General features: G+C 40.4%; 2 protein-coding genes across 2 annotated transcripts; one reads left to right on the top strand and one right to left on the bottom strand.

Moving 5' to 3' along the window:
* Positions 1 to 550: 550 nt before the first annotated feature.
* On the bottom strand, positions 551 to 2,936 carry LOC106179016 (uncharacterized). Its single transcript, XM_086997939.1, has one exon. The coding sequence runs from the start codon at positions 2,784 to 2,786 to the stop codon at positions 1,224 to 1,226; it is 1,563 nt and encodes a 520-aa protein (XP_086854065.1). The 5' UTR covers positions 2,787 to 2,936; the 3' UTR covers positions 551 to 1,223.
* A 1,439-nt stretch (positions 2,937 to 4,375) lies between these two features.
* LOC106179049 (importin-5-like) lies at positions 4,376 to 19,302 on the top strand. Its single transcript, XM_086997937.1, has 27 exons — positions 4,376 to 4,552; positions 5,586 to 5,666; positions 5,903 to 6,095; positions 6,437 to 6,539; positions 6,635 to 6,731; positions 7,161 to 7,265; positions 7,603 to 7,728; positions 8,081 to 8,201; positions 8,438 to 8,525; positions 8,798 to 8,904; positions 9,297 to 9,421; positions 9,789 to 9,878; positions 10,079 to 10,252; positions 10,684 to 10,784; positions 11,044 to 11,161; positions 11,639 to 11,722; positions 12,046 to 12,178; positions 12,326 to 12,387; positions 13,552 to 13,710; positions 13,978 to 14,148; positions 14,436 to 14,547; positions 14,834 to 14,889; positions 15,477 to 15,599; positions 15,719 to 15,938; positions 16,218 to 16,446; positions 16,762 to 16,903; positions 17,270 to 19,302. The coding sequence occupies exons 1-27, from the start codon at positions 4,472 to 4,474 to the stop codon at positions 17,354 to 17,356; spliced, it is 3,288 nt and encodes a 1,095-aa protein (XP_086854063.1). The 5' UTR covers positions 4,376 to 4,471; the 3' UTR covers positions 17,357 to 19,302.
* Positions 19,303 to 19,675: the final 373 nt, after the last annotated feature.

Below are 19,675 nucleotides of genomic sequence, written 5' to 3'. Positions count from 1 at the left end.
TATTGTAAATGAGGTACTAAAATGGGGAAAATGTACGCATTTCCTTCAAATACCGTCTGACCTAATGCAAGCAATACACTAACTTCATCGCAACTTTGATATCCCCAAGTTAATATGACTATTTTTGTCCTCGTTGAATGCACATCATTAGCCTTTGAATGCCGGAAGATAACAACTAATAAATGAATAATAATTATTGAAAAAAGTACGGAATGCATTATAATTTTTCTTTATGTTATAAAATCAACTCTAAGGGTACCTCCGTGGCATTACGAGAAAAAACAGTTGGTATGCTTTTAAAGTCATTGAATGGAGATTCAGTGAAAGATACAATACGAGTTGCCGAACTTTACGTAAAATATATATAACGAGTGTATTGTCGAGCCGCAAGAAAGTATTTAGGGTCTCTTGTGGTCCTTTGCCCATGTCTTTGAGAACGAGGATGACCAAGTAGAAAATCGATCTGCAACTTGTCAGTAAGCGAGTGTCAGGCTTTATTGAACGGATTAGGCGTTTAGTAACATTGAACCGAGATACGTTGGATGCACGTTTTATTAACATATTAATTTACAAATAGTACTTTTTTGTTAAGTTAAAAAAAAAACATACAAAAAGAATTTTTGATATGCATTAATACAATATGCACATTTATTATTACCATGTCTATATAACGTATGCTTGTTAAAAGCATTCCCACAATGTTACCAAAGGATGATATGAGTCAGTTATACATGCATTTAAATCCCCTTTACACTGGACGGCATCCTTTCTGCGTCCTTTGTGCGACCATGAAACTGGCATCGCTGTGGTTGTACAAAGGAGGCACAAGCATCGATTTGGCTGCATAATGAATTCTCAATGATCGGCCAGAGATAATAACGATAATAGCGACACCTGGCACGCTTTTATTTAAGTAGTTTTGTCGTCTTTAAGGTTTAGATTGGGAATTATGACATATACATTGTAGGGTAAATATATCAATGTTCGGCATTTTCAAAGTCTCGCAGTATACCTTTGAAGCTAAGTAAACAAAGCATGTAGGCAAGAAATAGTTATTAAATACAGCTCTGCTCTCTTTGATACTTTTTAATACAAAATATATGGCTTAATCGTGGTCATTCGATTAAATATCACTTAAGTACGTAGAAAGAATGAAACACAGTCTCTGCTGTGAGAGCTTGCATGGGTTTGTATGCCTTTCTTTCCGTGTTTCTGCCCGGCGTCTACGGCGCATTAGATAAATGGTCTACCTGTCGAGAACTATACATGTCCAACTTATGACGACACTCTCTCCGGTTGATGACGTAAGAGGTATGGCACACGTAACAAAGTGGGCCTGTTTTGTTCCATATAAACATATTTCTGGCTAACTGTTCTACCTTTTCAGCAACATACTTGTGGCGACATCTATGTAAGCAACGCGCCAGAGCCCATGCTGTGGCGTCCTTGCCGTGATACAGCTTCCACTGCAGCAGGCTTTGGAATGCTTGCTCCTTTTTACTCCGGGGGAATTCTTGGAGGATATCTTTAATTTTCTTCTCCATAAGCTTAGGCTTTACAAATTTAAGCTCTCGGGCCAAAAAGATCCAGTCCTCCGCCATGTCTCCGGCAACTTCATTGAAGAGACGCAACAGAGCCGCCTCGTAGTGGTCGACCCGCACCATGTTTAGGCCTTTTGTAAGGAGGACCACAGCGTTCTCCTGTTCGCACACCTGCGCTAGATACTCCGGCGTTTTCAAGGAAGCATCTTGAGCGGTTGTGTCAGCACCATACTCCAGGAGCAGTTTGATGACGTCAGTCTGGCCAAATGTTGAAGCGCAGTGAAGTGGCGTCCAGCCGTCTTTCGAACGTATCTCGGCGTCGGCTGCGGCCAAAAGAAGATCGGACACGATGTCCCTGGCCCCGATCTGCGCCGCCGCGTGTAGAGGTGCCCAACCCATGGCGTCCTCTTGGCTGTTAACTGCTGCCTTGGCTTTCAACAGGGCACGCACCACAGCTCTGTGCCCCTTGTAGCACGCTTTGAGCAGACAACTCCAGCCGGCTCTGTCGGTGTTGTTTACGTCCGCTCCAGCGTTCAGCAGCCGCTTTACCACTCTGTCGTGTCCATTCTGGGACGCCAACCACAGGGCAGAGAATCCCTCCGGACTCATAAGATGGACGTCCGCGCCCGCCGATAACAGTGTACAGACGACGCCATGGTGACCGCCTGATGACGCCGCGAACAGGCTGCTGACGCCGTCACTGGTGACCATGTCAACGTTAGCACCTGCACGGATCAACTCCTCCACGATCTCTGTGTGACCGCCCTGTGACGCCAGGAACAGCGCACTGCCGCCATATTTGTCCTGTCTGTCCACGGAAGCTCCGTGCTGCAGCAGCAGTCTCACTGTGTCTCTGCGGTCGTTGTCTGCAGCCAGCATGAGTGCAGTGGTGTTGTCAGGGCCTGCCATATCAACGTCTGCCCCGCCTTGGACCAGCATAGCCGCCATGTCTGTCTCCCCCATACTGGCAGCTACCAGGAGAGGGGGGCATGTCTCTTTGCTGTCCTGGCAGTTAACGTCTATGCAGTACGTTAGGAATAATTCTATGAATTCCTTGAGACCTGATCTGACGGCCTCCAGCAATGCCACCTGGCCGTGTCTTGTGGGTTTGCAGACGACAGTGGAGGCGTCCCAATCCTCGGCGTTTTCCTCAGCTTGCGCCGCCAGGAGAAACTCTGCCTGCGCCAAGTCATTTTCTGCAATGGCAGCAACCAAGCCCTCTCGGGTCTTCTCACTTGTGTCCATGGCAAGGAAGAGTCAGTAATTTTTTAATAATGGGCCAAAAGTTGGTTTGGATGTTGAAATTAAGGACCCTTTAATGGTAAGCCATCATAAAAAAATTAAAATACGAACATGGTTTCGTGCTGGACTTCGTCGTTTGGGATACCTTCCTAAAAAGCACGTGCCTATTTCGTTAACAAGGTAATGCCATTGAATTGAGTATTATTTCAGAAGTCTCCGTCTATCCTACGGGTACCTGTGTGTTAGATCCAGCTAATAGGATACAGCAGGGAGCCGTCTGCTGGCCGGTGTCTTCAGTGGAGGGCTGTGATAACTAAAAGCAACAGCCGTGCGTCCACACAGAAGGTACCTGATTGTGTTCAGTATTGATTCCCCATATATCGGCAACTGGCTGAGGGTCGGAGAGAATTTTATGATTTCATGTATTTGTATTGACGGTGTATTGATTCCCTATATCTTTGCAGCATTAGGTGGATGTGGGCCATGAAAAAAGTGGCGTGTTTCTGAACTAACTGCAGGGGTATGGTTGCCATCGATGGGGCACAGATTGGTCCCGGGGTTATAATATTATACGTTCCTGTACATTACAGATTTTCAAACTCTGCACTCTGTATTTAATGCCAAACGAGGCCGCCTTGTAAGTGTAAAGTAAAATTATTTTACTGTTTGGCTGTTATGGGGCGAGAGCAGCGAAAATGAATAATAATAAAAAATATTTAAAAAATTAGGCCTATGTCGTGCTGAATTTCGAACTCCATCTGCCTGTTCATCAATCAAAGCTTAGCTAGTTTAAATTTAAAGAAAGCTTCAGTTTGTCAAATATCGGTCAAAAAAAAAAAAAAAAAAAAAAAAAAAAAAAAATATATATATATATATATATATATATATATATATATATATATATATATATATATATATATATATATATATATATATATATATATATATACCTACGAACATTTTTCCTTGATATATCATAGTGGGTTCCAGACAAATATGCGTTTTATTATTATTAGTATTTTTTTTTTACCAAAGCCTCCGAGAACATTTTCATGAAAAAAAAATACTCGTCGCAAAATTATCATTATCATCATGTGTCAGGCCTGGTGCAGGTATCAGGGTACTCCAGTTAACTCTTATTTTCAGTCGATTGGATGAGCTCGTTATTCTACAGTTGTTCATTTGTTGCCAGGTCAATGTATGACGTTCTTTTTCTTCCTCTACCTCTTCTTCCCTCAATATTTTCCCACAGAGTATCAGCTAGTTTTTATTCCGGCTTTCATATGAGAAATAAAAATGCAATAACTGTACGCATACGTCGTAAATACTAGGTACTGTCGGATTGAGCTGATTTTGTAACTTGGCGTTTTAACCAAACAAAATCCCCGAGCGCTGACATTGACGCTATGATAGCGCTGACATAGACGACATAGACGTTAGACAAACACAATGATCAGAGTTTTTTAGAGTGACAGTAACAATGAAAAATATATGAACATAATACAGATTGGGCAAATGAATTAAATGAAAAGTCACAGCAAAATAATTTATCATAAAATATAAACATATTTTGTTGTCATTCACACAGAAATACTACCAAATGTGGCTTGTCTTGGCGTAAACCCGGAAACGAAAAAATCGCGGGAAGTGAAAGGTCAGAGGTGAAATATCTCTCTATCAAGATTAAAATGGCGGCCGACCAGCAGCAGTTTGAGGCTTTGCTGCAGAGCCTACTTAGTACAGAAAATAAAACACGATCGCAAGCAGAGGTGAGTTTTATCATGTATGTTACTTGAACTATCAGTCGTGTGAGTTAAAAGCACTTGTAGGTCTCTGAAGGCAGCAAATGAAGTCTCGTGTGGAAGGCAGTCTCCCACGCTCACACGTGTGTGTGTGTGTGTGGGCTGTTCTATGTAGATATGGTGCGTTGAAGTGAAACGTAGTGTCGTAGTTGGATTTTGTGAAGGATGTCCTTCTAACCATGTTCTGTACGTGGTATAAGTTATACAATACCGTAAATAAATACCGTAATGGTCAGAGTTTTCTCAAATATTTCCGATATCTTTCACCCTGTATTGTGGTTTACCCGCTGTGAAGATCCACAGCTAGAGAGCAGGGCGAGCTAAAAGAAATATGTGAGTCAGCTGACTCAGCTCACGGGTTGTGGGATGCCTGTTGGAGAGCTGTGTAGTTTTAATACCAGCCACACACTGCCATATTTGTGTATAATTATTATACCCAAGTATACCTGCTCCAAATACAGCTTGGTCTTGACTGGCGAAAATTTTAAAGTTTTTTTCTGCTTTTTGGAAGGGGAGATGTAGTTGTCTGCTCTGTTATATTATCCATTAAACATGTTTTAATGGCATTATTTATCTGAAACAGGATATTGATATTCTAGTATTGTGGTGTTTTTGGGTTTGATTTCTAGCTCCTTCTGTTCCTTGCTTATATGTTGTATGTTGATTTGACTGTCACTCATGATATCTACCAAGGTCCTCAAATATAATAAAACAGGCCCAGGTGCAAAAATAAGAAAGAAGCATATTTGAAAGTCGGGCGTTTCTTTTCTAAGGAACTGATTGTGGGTATTTTGGGATGTCTTGATTTTTGGTTATTTTTCGGGACCCATTTATATCCCTGTGTAAATTATGTATATACTTTGTATAAATTAGCATATCTTGTTGCTTATTGTGAGAGAAGACTTAAAAAATAGTCAGGTATTTTGTGTGTGGTGGAGGTGAGAGATATTTTCCATACTCTGTCCGGTATTTAAGATGTTTTATTGTTTCTCTTTTCCAGGAAGCCTATGAAGCAATCACCATACAGAGTAAACTGCCTCTGTTGTTGACAACAGTAAAGAATGGAAATACAGGTGTCGAGGTATGGAGTGTGTGTGTGTGTGTGTGTGTGTGTGTGTGTGTGTGCGTGTGTGAGGTGTGTGATGTTGGGAGGAAAACGAATATTGAGGGGGTATGTATGGTAGGAGTGCTTGAGAAAGTCGAGATAATAAGCTACCAGTGCTTGTCAAGTGAGGTAGATGTGTAGGCTTATCAGAAGACATTTAGATGTTCCTGTGCTGTGTTGTCACAAGCGCTGCATGTATCAATCTGTTCCAGGTGCGCACTATGGCGGCAGTGCTGCTACGTCGTCTGTTCACAACATCATTTGAAGATTGGTGGCCTGCATTACCGGAGGACATTCGAGGTGTAATGAAAGAACAGCTCCTGTTGGCTATTCAAGGCGAGTCCATGCAGCCAGTCCGTAAGAAAATCTGTGATGCGGTGGCAGAGTTTTCTAGATGTCTAATAGGTAGGTCTGACCAGGGTCCCCTATCTAGAAAGCATTGCATATTTGCGAATCGCTATATCAAATAGAGGCTACAATGTATTATATGGGACGAGTATGGGCGAGTTATGGAATGGAGACGCTTGCGCACGTGTGCAACACAGTGAAACTTTCGAGATACGGGGCCCAAGGCTTCTGTCACAGCTCTTTACATTGTGACATGATGGAACAACAAGACATGCCAGACATATGCCGGATGGTTAAAGAAATAACTTTTTAAAGGGGTTTTCCATGTCTCAGTTTATATGCGCTCTGAAAAAACTGATACCATATTTTATTACTGGAAACTTAAAACTTTTTTTCAGATGAAGAGGGTAACAACCAGTGGCCGGAAGTCCTCAAGTTCATGTTTGACTGTGCCAGCTCTCCCGACCCTGGACTTAAAGAGGGTGCACTTCATATTTTCTGGTAAGTTTATGTTTGACTGTACCAACTTCTCTAACCCAGGTCTAAAAAGAGACTCTCTCATTAACGACTTACAAAAAATCTTTTATTGATTTCAGCGCTGTGCCTGGCATATTTGGCAACCAGCAATCACACTACATAGATGTCATCAAGCAGATGTTGCACCAGTGTATACATGATCAGGGCAGTCGGGAGGTAAGTGTATACATGGTAAGGGCAGTCAGGAGGTAGGTGTATACATGATCAGGGCAGTCGGGAGGTAAGTGTATACATGGTCAGGGCAGTCAGGAGGTAAGTGTATACATGATCAGGGCAGTCAGGAGGTAAGTGTATACATGATCAGGGCAGTCAGGAAGTAAGTGTATACATGGTCAGGGCAGTCAAGGGGAAAGTGTATACATGGTCAGGGCAATCTAGGGGTAAGTGTATACATGGTCAGGGCAGTCAGGAGGTAAGTGTATACATCGTCAGGGCAGTCAAGGGGTAAGTGTATACATGATCAGGGCAGTTAAGATGCAAGTATATACAGCCATCTGACGTATATTGTCTCTGTGTTCTTGACTTATCCATTTCTATAAATATTTAAAAAAAATGATTTAACATCCAGTGTGGCAACTGTTTCAGGTAAGGTATGAAGCTATCCGTGCAGCAACCTCATTTTTGATGTCCAATGAGAAGGAAGATCACTTGTTATCTCATTTCCGTGATCTGTTGCCTGGAATTGTGGAGGTATGTCATAAGTCTTATTTAACACAACCTCAACCAATACAATCACTGCTCTCAATCTCAACTAACACAATCTCTGCTTTCATCCTCAGTCTACACAATCTCGCATTAAACACGCTGTCCCAGCTAACACACAATGGGGCCTTTCACACTGTCATAGCTGACACACTGTCACACCTAACACACTGTCACGTATAACAATATCACAGCTAACACAATATCTGCTTTCATTCTCAACCAACAAAATCTCTGCACTGTTGTCACATTTAACACACTGTCACACCTAACACACTCGCAGCAAACACAATATCATTGAAAACTCCCACATTGTGTGTTCCAGGGAGTGACCCAGAGCATACAACAAGGCACAGATGACAGCATTCTGAAGTGTTTAATAGACCTGGCAGAGAACACACCAAAATACCTGCGCAGTCAGCTGGAGACCTTGTTTGGATTGTGTCTTAAGGTGAGTGGGTTATGGCACTGGTGTTATAGTGCTTTATGTCACATGTAAAATAATTGTTTTATTGCTTCATGTTTGTTATTTTATGTCTGACAGAATGGAGCACAAGTATACTATGAAAAAGGTCTCTAAATAGGATGATGAAATAGAATCATTCTTTATTAGATTATGCTTTGATCCATCTCCTATGAATCTTGGTCATGTGAACCTGAGGGCTTACAATAGCTTCATGTTTTCTTAGCATTGAATTCCGACGGGAAATCACTGTTTGTGTTATGGAAGTTCATAGTTGGTGGACCAAACTTTCCATGTTTGTGAGGTTGCCTTTGACCTTAGGTTGTTCTGTGTCTATCAGGTGATATCTGATGCTAACATGGAGGACAACTGGAGACAGCTGGCACTAGAGGTCATTGTAACTCTGTCAGAGACAGCCCCCGCCATGGTCCGGAAATATGAGAAGTTTATTCCTTTGTTAGGTGAGTTATACAACAGAAAGTTTTGTAAATGAAAGGATTGTACAGATAGTTGTGCTTTATTTTTATGGTTAAAAGTTGCTTGAATTTTTTAATTCAAGCAACTTTTTTGACATGAAACACCGATTTCTCACTTTTTAAAGCTCAGATGGTTAAAAGACTCCTGCTACTGAAATTAGCAATAAAAAGTCTTGTTTAATCAAGTAGCAGATATTAAGAGTAAGCTGTGGTTCTTCCAGTGCCTCAGGTGCTGGCTATGATGGTGGACCTGGAGGAAGAAGAAGATTGGGCCACGTCAGATGAGGTGGAAGAGGATGATAATGATAGGTAACAGATGATATGCCAACACACCATCACAGCCAACATACCGTATTGTCACAGCCAACACACTGTACTGTTTCAGCTAACACACCTTTCTGTCACAACTGACACAGTGCACTGTCACAACTAACACACTGTACTTTCACAGCTAACATTATTATACCTAGCAGATTGGTAAATATGACCCACAGCCACAACAAATATAAATTTCTCATACCTTTGATTATTGTAATCTTATAATGTAGCTCATGAAGTAATAATGACTTGTTCTACTCCAGTAATGCCATAGCTGGGGAGAGTGCTCTGGACAGGCTGGCATGTGGGCTGGGAGGAAAGACCATGCTGCCACACATCATAGCCAATGTACCACAAATGTTGAGCAGTCGTAAGTTACAGCATTAACACATACATTCTGTTGTTAATGATGACATTATAGAAGGTTGTAATTGGAATGATTGTTTCAAATTAGTCAGCTGCCATATTTTGTGAAAGGGTGCATTCCCATTGAACTATCTTGATGGGTCCAACTTCAGGGGACTCACTATATGCAATCATGTTAACAGATTAACATGCCTCCTCTTGTTTATAATCACCAGGGAATTCTACTCAACGCCAGGAGGAGGCATGTTAATATGTTTATCTGATTGCATACAGCATGAGTCCCCGCAGAGTTGGATCAATATATGTAACTGATAGTTTCTTTGAGAATGAGTCCTGAGGTATCTCTACCTGAATACCATAATGTTTTAGTATAACACTGTGTTCGATATCTTCTAGCTGACTGGCGTTACCGTCACGCAGCACTGATGGCTATTTCGGCCTGTGGGGAAGGTTGTCATAAACAGATGGAGCAAATGCTGCCGAATATCCTAGAGGCTGTTCTGCCATACACACATGACCAGGTACGAGATTGGGTGTCAACATTTTAAGTAGGCAATACTGGCATGATTGGAAACATTAAGATATTTTACACCTTGATAACATAGATATGTTAATAGGACTCTCCTGCTACATCACCTTGATTTGCTACAATGGCTCAGCCATTGGCTCCATTTTACAAATGAAAAAAAAAAAACTTTGATAGCACAAGTCTCTGCAAGGCAGCTCAATTTCTCCATGTTTGCAATAATCCACAGTAGTGATTTCTTTACAGTTTTCATCAGTTCTGGTGTAATAACAGAGTTTGTGTGATAGCTCTTGCTGTAAATTATAAGCAAGCACTCTTCACATGATTTGTAGAGTTAATATCATGTTGGTATTCTGTTCCAGCACCCCCGGGTCAGGTACGCGGCCTGCAATGCCCTGGGTCAGCTGTCCACTGATTTTGGCCCCATGTTCCAGAAGAAATTCCATGCTAAGGTGAGTTTCAAATTTTCATTACCAGGTGGCAGCATTCAAGAAAAGCTGTAGCGAGACCTTCACTATGTTAGTAAGAGGACCATATGGGAAAGACGCTAATAGATAAATGAATAAGCAAAAAATGTCTGTTGAAAAGCCTGCAACTTGCTGCCATAAAGTGTTTTGCATTTCTGAGATATGTGGTCCACGTCTTACTTCAGGTAATACCTGGTATATTGATGGTGTTGGATGACACAGCACACCCTCGCGTACAGGCACACGCTGGCGCCGCCCTGGTGAATTTTAGTGAAGACTGCCCCAAGGGTATTTTAGTGCCATACCTGGACACCATCATGGGAAAGTTAGAGCAGGTTCTGAATGCCAAGTTTAAGGAAGTAAGTCCACATATATCTGAGAGCAGCTAGGTATATGTTGTGTGTGTGTTTTTAACCTAGACATTTTGTGCATTAATGCTAATATTTGCTTACTTCAAAGTAAGTCTACTAGATTAAGATATTTGTCATGTCTAGATTTAGCATGGAAAATATTACAAAGCAGAGATTGGTGTGAAGATTTTAATTAAGCGTTAGTTATGACACATTAGTATAGTTTTTACATTTGGTCATACAGATTGGCCAGCAGTCAGTAATGTGACCTTTTAAATACCATAAAAATAATCATTGTAAAGCTAATTGACTGAGACCAGTGAGCTGTGTTATGACATATTGGTTGCTATTTTCAGCTGGTGGAGAAGGGTCAGAAGTTGGTATATGTTGGTATTATAGCTAATTTACCTGTGTTAAGATGGGTTGATTTCTATTTTCAGCTGGTAGAGAAGGGTCAGAAGCTGGTGCTGGAACAGGTTGTCACAACACTGGCCTCAGTGGCTGACACTGCAGAGGAAAAGTTCATCAACTACTATGACAGGTTAGGGTTAGGAAGAATGCTTGGAAAGTTAACTGAAGCCAGCATTAATGCAACTGTTTTTTTTATACAAAACAATAAAATCTTCAGCAAAATAGAATATATCCGTAAATTTGGTATTAAGGACAGTTTTAATGGTAACCAGCCTTGTTGCTTATTGGCAAAATGATATTGCTCACTGATTATAGCTGTGACAGTTTTCTAAATAGCAGATATTATGACAAGAGAATTGGTAGACAAAAATTGATGGTTGTGTCTGCAGGTTTATGCCATGTTTGAAGTACATCGTACAGAATGCCACCAGTGAAGAACTGAGGATGCTGAGAGGAAAGACCATAGAATGTATCAGCCTCATTGGTTTAGCTGTGGGGAAGGAAAAGGTATGATTTACATTGTATTACTATTAAGAAGGTGTGTGCATGGGGAAGTCGTTGTAAGAAGAATATATAGCAAAATCAAATCTTCATCTTGATGGCGTAAATGAAGTGTTCACCTGTTTTCATGTTATATCAGTGCAAACTATTTAAAGATTGATTACTTTGGCTGAATAAATTATCAGTTTTTTTAACTACACAATTTTTTTTTGGAAAAGTGTCCATGTGTTTTCATAATTGTGACATGTGTTGATAGTGATTGTCTAATAACTATTACTTCATCAACAGTTCTATTTTCAGTTTTAGTCACATTGGGTTGAAGTAAGGCAGTTACAATCTTACACTGTATATACACTTCGTATCTGATGTGTTTATGTTCTATTACTGCCAAAAGAGATAATATTTTCTCTAAGAAACAGTCCTTGGCTTACATGTTGATAAAATTGAGCACTAGATCAGCTTATATGTTTCTGTATGTTGTAGTTCTACCCAGACTGTGGAGATGTGATGCAGCTGTTATTGAAGACACAGACAGACTCAGGAGACTTAGCAGATGATGACCCTCAGGTCAGTGAGGTCAAAGGTCAAGGTTAAGGCACCTGTCCTGGTTCACATACTTAAATGGGTAAAAGATCATAGGAAAACCAGGATGTTTTTAAAAATGAATAATGCATAATACATTGTAATTTCTATAACACAGTCCTATAGCAATGTTTATGCTCCTGCTGTCATTCCAACAGAACTTCTTGCTTGACACCTGCCGAGACTTCAGATCACAATAATGATCACATCTCAGACATTCATCACAATCTCAACTGACACATTTTCTCCAACACAATCACAACTGACACATTTATCAGTACAACCTCACCTAACACTTTCTTCTCCAGATCTCCTACATGATCTCAGCCTGGGCCAGGATGTGTAAGATCCTAGGGAAGGAGTTTGAACAATACTTGCCTATGGTGATGGGGCCAGTGCTGAAAGCAGCCAGCATCAAGCCTGAAGTGGCTCTAGTAGATAGTAAGTAACCCCATGTCACCCTATGTAACCCAGGGTGCAATGCTGGAATTTAGTCAAAATAATGAAAGTTTTGTCTAATGAATGTGGCTATAAGTTGTATTCAGTGTCTGTAGAGGAGATAACTTATGCTCCACTCCATAACTTCAGGTCAAGACATGCAGTCAATGGAGGGGGACAATGACTGGCAGTTTGTGACTCTAGGAGATCAGGTCAGTACACAGCACAGGTCTTGAGTACACAACACAGGCCCAGCCTTCAGTACACAACACAGGCCTTGAGTACACAACACAGGCCCAGCCTTCAGTACACAACACAGGCCCAGCCTTGAGTACACAACACAGGCCCAGCCTTGAGTACACAACACAGGCCCAGCCTTGAGTACACAACACAGGCCCAGCCTTGAGTACACAACACAGGCCCAGCCTTGAGTACACAACACAGGCCCAGCCTTGAGTACACAACACAGGCCCAACCTTGAGTACACAACACAGGCCCAGCCTTGAGTACACAACACAGGCCTTGAGTACACATCACAGGTCTTCAGTACACAACACAGGCCTTCAGAACACAATAAAGGCCCTCAGTACACAACACAGGCCTTCAGAACACAATAAAGGCCCTCAGTACACAACACAGGCCTTCAGAACACAATAAAGGCCCTCAGTACACAACACAGGCCCAGCCTTCAGTATGCATCACAGGCCTTCAGTACACAGGCCCAGCCTTGAGTACACAACACAGGCCCAGCCTTGAGTACACAACACAGGCCTAGCCTTCAGTATGCATCACAGGCCTTAAGTACATATCACAGGTCTTCAGTACACAACACAGGCCTTCAGAACACAATAAAGGCCCTCAGTACACAACACAGGCCTTCAGAACACAATAAAGGCCCTCAGTACACAACACAGGCCCAGCCTTCAGTACACATCACAGGCCCAGCCTTCAGTATGCATCACAGGCCTTCAGTACACAGCACAGGCCTTCAGTACACAACACAGGCCCAGCCTTGAGTACACAACACAGGCCCAGCCTTCAGTATGCATCACAGGCCTTAAGTACATATCACAGGTCTTCAGTACACAACACAGGCCTTCAGAACACAATAAAGGCCCTCAGTACACAACACATGCCCAGCATTCAGAACACAATAAAGGCCCTCAGTACACAACACAGGCCCAGCATTCAGTACACATCACAGGCCCAGCATTCAGTACACAACACAGGCCCGGCTTTTAGTACACAACACAGAGCTTCATAACACAACACAGGCCCAGCCTTCAGTACACAACACAGACCTTCATTTCACAACACAGGCCCAGCCTTCAGTACACAACACAATACGACTGACAGCATCCTTTATATGATTTCAGCAAAGTTTTGGTATCAAGACAGCAGGTCTGGAGGAGAAGGCAACGGCATGCCAGATGTTGGTATGCTATGCCAGAGAGTTGAAAGAAGGATTCTCTGAATACACAGAACAAGTGGTGAAAATTATGGTGCCCCTGCTCAAATTTTATTTCCATGATGATATCCTTTTACACCAGTTTCGTCAGTAACTCAAACCATCTCTTATCTCATGTGCTTCCTTCTTCTGCCACTGCATTCTTAATGATCCAATAATATTTTTGAGATTAAGTAACCTCTGTTACAGTTATTATTGGTGGTATGTGGATGAATGAAAAAGTTCATGCACTGTCACTGGGTACAAACAATTCCAAGTACTTACACTTTGACATTAGGTACAAACAATTCCAAATAGCTCCAGTATGTGTATTATCCCTGACTGCACAATACATTGTCGGATAGCAGCGGCGGAGAGTTTGCCGTTCCTGTTAGACTGCGCCAGGATCCGAGGAGACCAGTACTTGGCGGAGATGTGGCAGTATATCTGCCCGGAGCTGCTGAAAGCAGTGGAGATGGAACCAGAGAAAGATATTCTGGCAGAAGTGATGCATTCACTAGCTCAGGTATGGAATGCTGCTGAGGGTGAAGTTAGTGGAAGTTTCCATTCATGGCTTTTTAGCTCTCCTGAACTTCTGAGGTGTTAGATAATGATTTGTAAAGAATATATTTGGATACTTTTTTAAAACATACTTCAATAATAAACTGCTACAAGAGCAAAGATGTTATATTTAGTTTCTTCAATTGAATAACCTTGGCAGTTGAATAAGTTGAATAATGTAATGTCTTCCTTATGTTTCACTGTCTGTATATTGTTGTTTCTTTATAATAATCGCCTAGCTGTAATATTTAGTGTATAGAAAAGCTTGGAAATGGTTGCCTCAATGACCATCAGATGTCAGAACTAGTCAGGATCCTGGACAAAACCATGAAGGACCACTTTGAAAGGCAGGCAGAGAGGCAAGGTAGGCAGCTTGTCTTAGTATGCCAGACAGGTCTGAGGATGGTTTATTAAATAAATGTTACATAACTATGAGTTAAGTAATGTACAGAGATAGATGATCACGTTGTAAGGCAGGCAGAGAGACAAGGTATGCAACTTGTCTTTGTATGATAGACAGAATATTCAATGAAATTAATGTTACATAACTGTGTGAGATAGTTAAAAGATTTCATTCCATCTTGTAGCAGAATCTTAAATCCAGAAGAGCAGGAACAGTCATATCTCTTACTTTTCTTTTTTTTTTCCAGAGCAAAGAAAAGATGAAGATTATGATGATGTAGTGGAGGAATCATTATTAGATGAGGTATGTCTGGTATGTGAGGCAACTGGTGTGTATGAGATATGTCATGTATGCAGTGTTAGAAATTAAGGCTGGACCGTCTGCCCGGGGCTGACATCTTTCAGAACGGGCTGAGAAGTTTTCCCACCCTGCAATCATTCAGTCCAGCTACTTTTCAAGATGGCTGGACTTTCGGTCCAGCAACTAATTTTCCTAAAAGGCAAACACTGCATGTATGTGAGGCAAGTTGTCTGTATGAGGTATGTCATGTACATGAAGTAAGTGATGTGTATGTGGTGTATAACAGGTATTATGAGTGCATACTGTGAACTGCAGGGCAGTGGCTCAATTAATCACAAGAACAGAAGTGCAGTTTTAATTTTTGCTACATAATAATGTTGAAGAGAAAACTGAAGTTCAGGTTTACCAAATATATGCCACAAAGCTATTGTATCAGATAGATACATTGCCACTGCTATTGTAACAAAAAGATACATTGTCAGTACTATTCTAACAGATAGATACATTGGCACTTATGTCTCCAAAAGACAAAAGTTGCTACTAGTAAATGCATGTGCTGTTTAATATATATTTGATATTTCCCATTCTAGGATGACACAGATGTGTACGTCCTCACCAAGGTGTCCGACATTCTTCACGCGTTGTTTGGGACTCACAAGGAGGCCTTTTTACCCGTTTATGAGCAGCTTCTACCACATTTTGCTAAGTTGTTGGTAAGTTGACCTATCATCTACCATCTATGTTAAAACAGATCAGTAGAGTGCTCCATTTTGTAGTGGATTACTGTTTGGTGCTGCCACCTATAGAGTAAATGTATTGTGTCTCCCCCTAGGGACCAGCACAGCCGTGGCCAGATCGCCAGTGGGCGCTGTGTATATGGGATGATGTATTGGAACACACAGGTCCTCACTCTATCAAGTACCAGGAGTATTTCCTCAGCCTCATGCTGGAATATATCAATGACAAACAAGGTGAAGTTCGCCAGGCAGCATCTTATGGCATCGGCGTGATGGCACAACATGGCGGTAGTGGATATGCTCAGGCCTGTAGTGGTAAGAAAAAGATTCATCCTGGTACCCTTTAACTACTGTCTCGTCATTTGAGCAATTGATTTTATACTGGTATCCAGATAAAATTTTGATGTTAATTGTTTATATTTTACAATTCAGATCACATACGTAACATTCAGTAATATGCAATATAGTTATTTCATCGAAACACCCATGTCAGTTGTATCATCCCTCAGGTAACTTGCGTGACATTCTGTAATCTGCAATATCTGTTGTATTCATGTACCCATAACAATTGCATCTGCCCTCCTATCTTTGCAGAGGCTATCCCCCGACTGTTAAAAGTTATCCAGGACCCAGAGGCGCGGTCTGTAGATAATATCAGTCCCACAGAAAATGCAATTTCTGCAGTTACAAAAATATGCAAATATAACCCTGGTAACATTAACATAGACGAAATTATACCCCATTGGTTGTCATGGTTACCAGTCTGGGAGGATGAAGAAGAGGCTGTCCATGTTTATGGATATCTGTGTGATTTAATAGAAATGTAAGTAGTTTATTTGGAGCATGACAAAATGAAAAGGGGAATTGAAGACTTGAAGTCTAGATGAAAACAATTTATTGGCACACATATTCATTTGGATGCTATAAGTATTTTTTATTGTCTGAAGAGTGTCTAATTTACATATTGTGTGAGGTGGTCAATTTACAAACATTAAGAATAAAATCCCAATGGTATTTTCCTAGTCCAAGAAAAGATATTAGAAAACTCAAGGAATTTCAGAAAAGTCCTTGCAATCGGCCTGTCTCATGTTACTGATAGTGTTGATTATACTGACGGTGTTGATTCCCGTTTCCTTAGGAACCATCCTTTAGTCCTCGGAGAAAACTCCCAGAATCTCCCCCGGTTACTGACAGTCATGGTGGAACCTTTTAGGCGTGAAGCCATTGATAAAACAAGTGAGCTGGGCGTCAGAATGTTGAACATCCTGAGACAAGTACAGGTGAGGGTTGAAGTATCTAGAACCTTTGAGGCGAGAAGTCATTGATTAAATGAGTGAACTGGGTATCGGAATGTTGAACGTCGTGAGACAATTAAAGATGAGATTTGAAGTATGGCACAACATAGCTTGTTGGCTTGAGGACATCGCTATATAGTCTTCACACACATGCACACACACATGTGCACATGAACGTACACACGAAGCAATGAATGCAACTTGGGATTCTATTAATGCCTTTGAAAATACTATGAAATGAACTGTGACATTGAATTCACTTTTTAAGGCAATTTTTTATGAAGACTTCAGTTCTAATATATATCATTATTGTACCAAGCATTCTAAAGATGAAATCTTTGTATATTGCAGACAAATGGTGACATATTCCAGGCCTGTGTGGGGCAGATGAGTCCGGAACAGCAAGCCACTCTCAGCCAACTTCTGGCTCACAGCTAGGAATGTCCAGTTAGGGTCTGACCCCCGGTCAGGGATGGCTACCAGAACTTTGTGAAATAGATCAACATTATTTTTTACCAGGAAGCATCAGACCACAGTTTGACTTTTAGGAGCCTTCCTCCAGAGTTTTCAGGTATAAAACCCCATGAGAACAAGAGGCTGCATAAAAGAAAAAAGTGGAAATTTTAGGAACAGGAAAAATAGGCCACTTCATTCAAGCAGCAACTTCCATTGAATTTTTATTTAAAAGTAATGGAACATTGGTTGCCTATTAGAAATTGACAAGTATTAAAATGGAGGGCATCAAGCTTTCTGACAAGGATCAGTCTGTGATGACTATTGTAGAAGGGATTTCAGCATATTTGTGGAGATTTGGAACTGCCAGTACAAAGGGTCTGTGTTGATATGAACTTGAATGGGACCCTGACTACAGAGATTAGATATTAAGCAACTGGTAAAGTGTTATTTTAAAACTACAATGTTGCAGCTGTTCTGAGTTATGCGTATACACTAACCCAATGATTTAATGTGAAAATAGGTCACAGTGACCCAATTCAGTGACCCAATTCAGTGACCCCATTTATCTATGTTGAACTGTTTTCACTGACTGAACATGGAGAGTTATGCAAAATGCAAAAGGGCCTTGAACCTGCAACGAGGCTTTTATTGGTAGAGATCGTTTCTTTTTAATATGCCTATAAGCTGTCTTTGAAATATGACGGAATTATTGCTTTGGCTTATTAAATGTTTTAAGTCACAAGAAGGTGTATTATTCTAGTTTACCAGGTGTTGAAGGTTTTGTGAGACTTATCCTTCAATATTGACAGATATGTGTATTCAGTATTACTATCACATAGACAATTTTATGTTGACATGTTTTCCATTTTTTACAGTAAAAGAACAGTTGTGAAAGAAAATGACTTTTTAACTTTTTTAGAAAAAAAAAGGTTTCTTAGTTACTGGCCATGTAATTTGGTTTTCTGTTTTCTTGGGCTCTTCTTGAACAGCTAGTGGCTCCATCTAATGCTGACTGCACAGTTGGATTATTTGGAGAGTTCGTCATTTTGAGATCATCTGTACAGTATTCAAGCTCCTGTATATTAAGGTTTTGTGAATCACATGCATCTTGCTATTTTATGCATGCCCCTTTGTTAGTGTTTATCACTCTTAATGTTATTATTAGCAAATTTTTAATACAACACCTTTACAGTTCAGAGAGTTAACGTTTAACAGAAGATTTGATATATATTATTAAATTCATTGCTTCAGAGCATTTTATTAAGGTTGAATTATTGTTTAAATTTTCTAAAAAAATTGGAAATCTAGAAAAAATAGAAGCAGTGCTCTGTAACTTGTACCCATGGAGTTGAATTAAAAACAAGTATATTTATGATATGTCCTTCCTAGCAAAGGAAAGATATTTGTCAAATTAAAAAAAAATATGAAAATGAAATACTGTGAACACTAAGTGCAAGGTGTTTTGGTTGTGCAGTAACAATTGACACACCTTGAAGATGAATAAGTAACAAATAATGAAACCAGGTTTATTTCTAATGTGAAGGGAGGGGAAACGGATGAGAATAATTTGGGGGAGGGGGATGGGGGTGGAAGAGGAGGGGGGTGGTTGGGAAAGAAACGGTAGAGTCATTAAACCTTGGGGTTTGATGCCAAAGACAATTTAATGCTGTCAACAATGATGCTTTCTATAATACAAGAATATTAGACTTAGGCTTCCCCTTTAAGTGTGAAGGTATCACAAAGTAGCTTAAGTAAGTGAGAAAATATCCATAACTTATTGATTGGTGTACAAACAACTGAACCGCTTGAATTGCTTTGATCTTATTTACCAGTGAACCATTGAACTGTTCAGAGCTGTTGGCTTGTAAAGTGTGTACTTTATTCACTGGCCCCATGTGACAGAAATAAAATGTTTACTTTGCTGAAAACCTGGTTGTATTTTTAACTGTCATGTAATCTAAGTTAATTGCCTATTGTAAATGCAGCTTGTATTAGTAACATGGGTACATGTATATGGTCCTGGGGAGGGAGGAGTCTGTTGTCTTAAATGTTTCTATTTTCTTTTGAGGTAGGGAAAATAATAAATGAAATAAATAAAATGTAAAAATTAATAATTATAATAAAAATTAAAAAAATTAAGTGGTAATATATTGTTTATATATCCTTCATTCAAAGATATCATGATTTATTTAGCTCATGCGCGGTTAATGTTAACATGCACTTCTACCATTTTCACTCAGCTGTAAACTGAAATTAAGATTTTGAGCGAAAGTGGAAGGATTATACTTCTTAAAGGTGGAG

Source organism: Lingula anatina, chromosome 10, assembly GCF_051362555.1.
Source record: "Lingula anatina isolate TDL-2025a chromosome 10, LinAna3.0, whole genome shotgun sequence".
Lineage (NCBI taxonomy): Eukaryota > Metazoa > Brachiopoda > Lingulata > Lingulida > Lingulidae > Lingula > Lingula anatina.
Note: the sequence above shows the minus strand (reverse complement) of the source record. Positions and strands in the feature narration are given on the sequence as shown.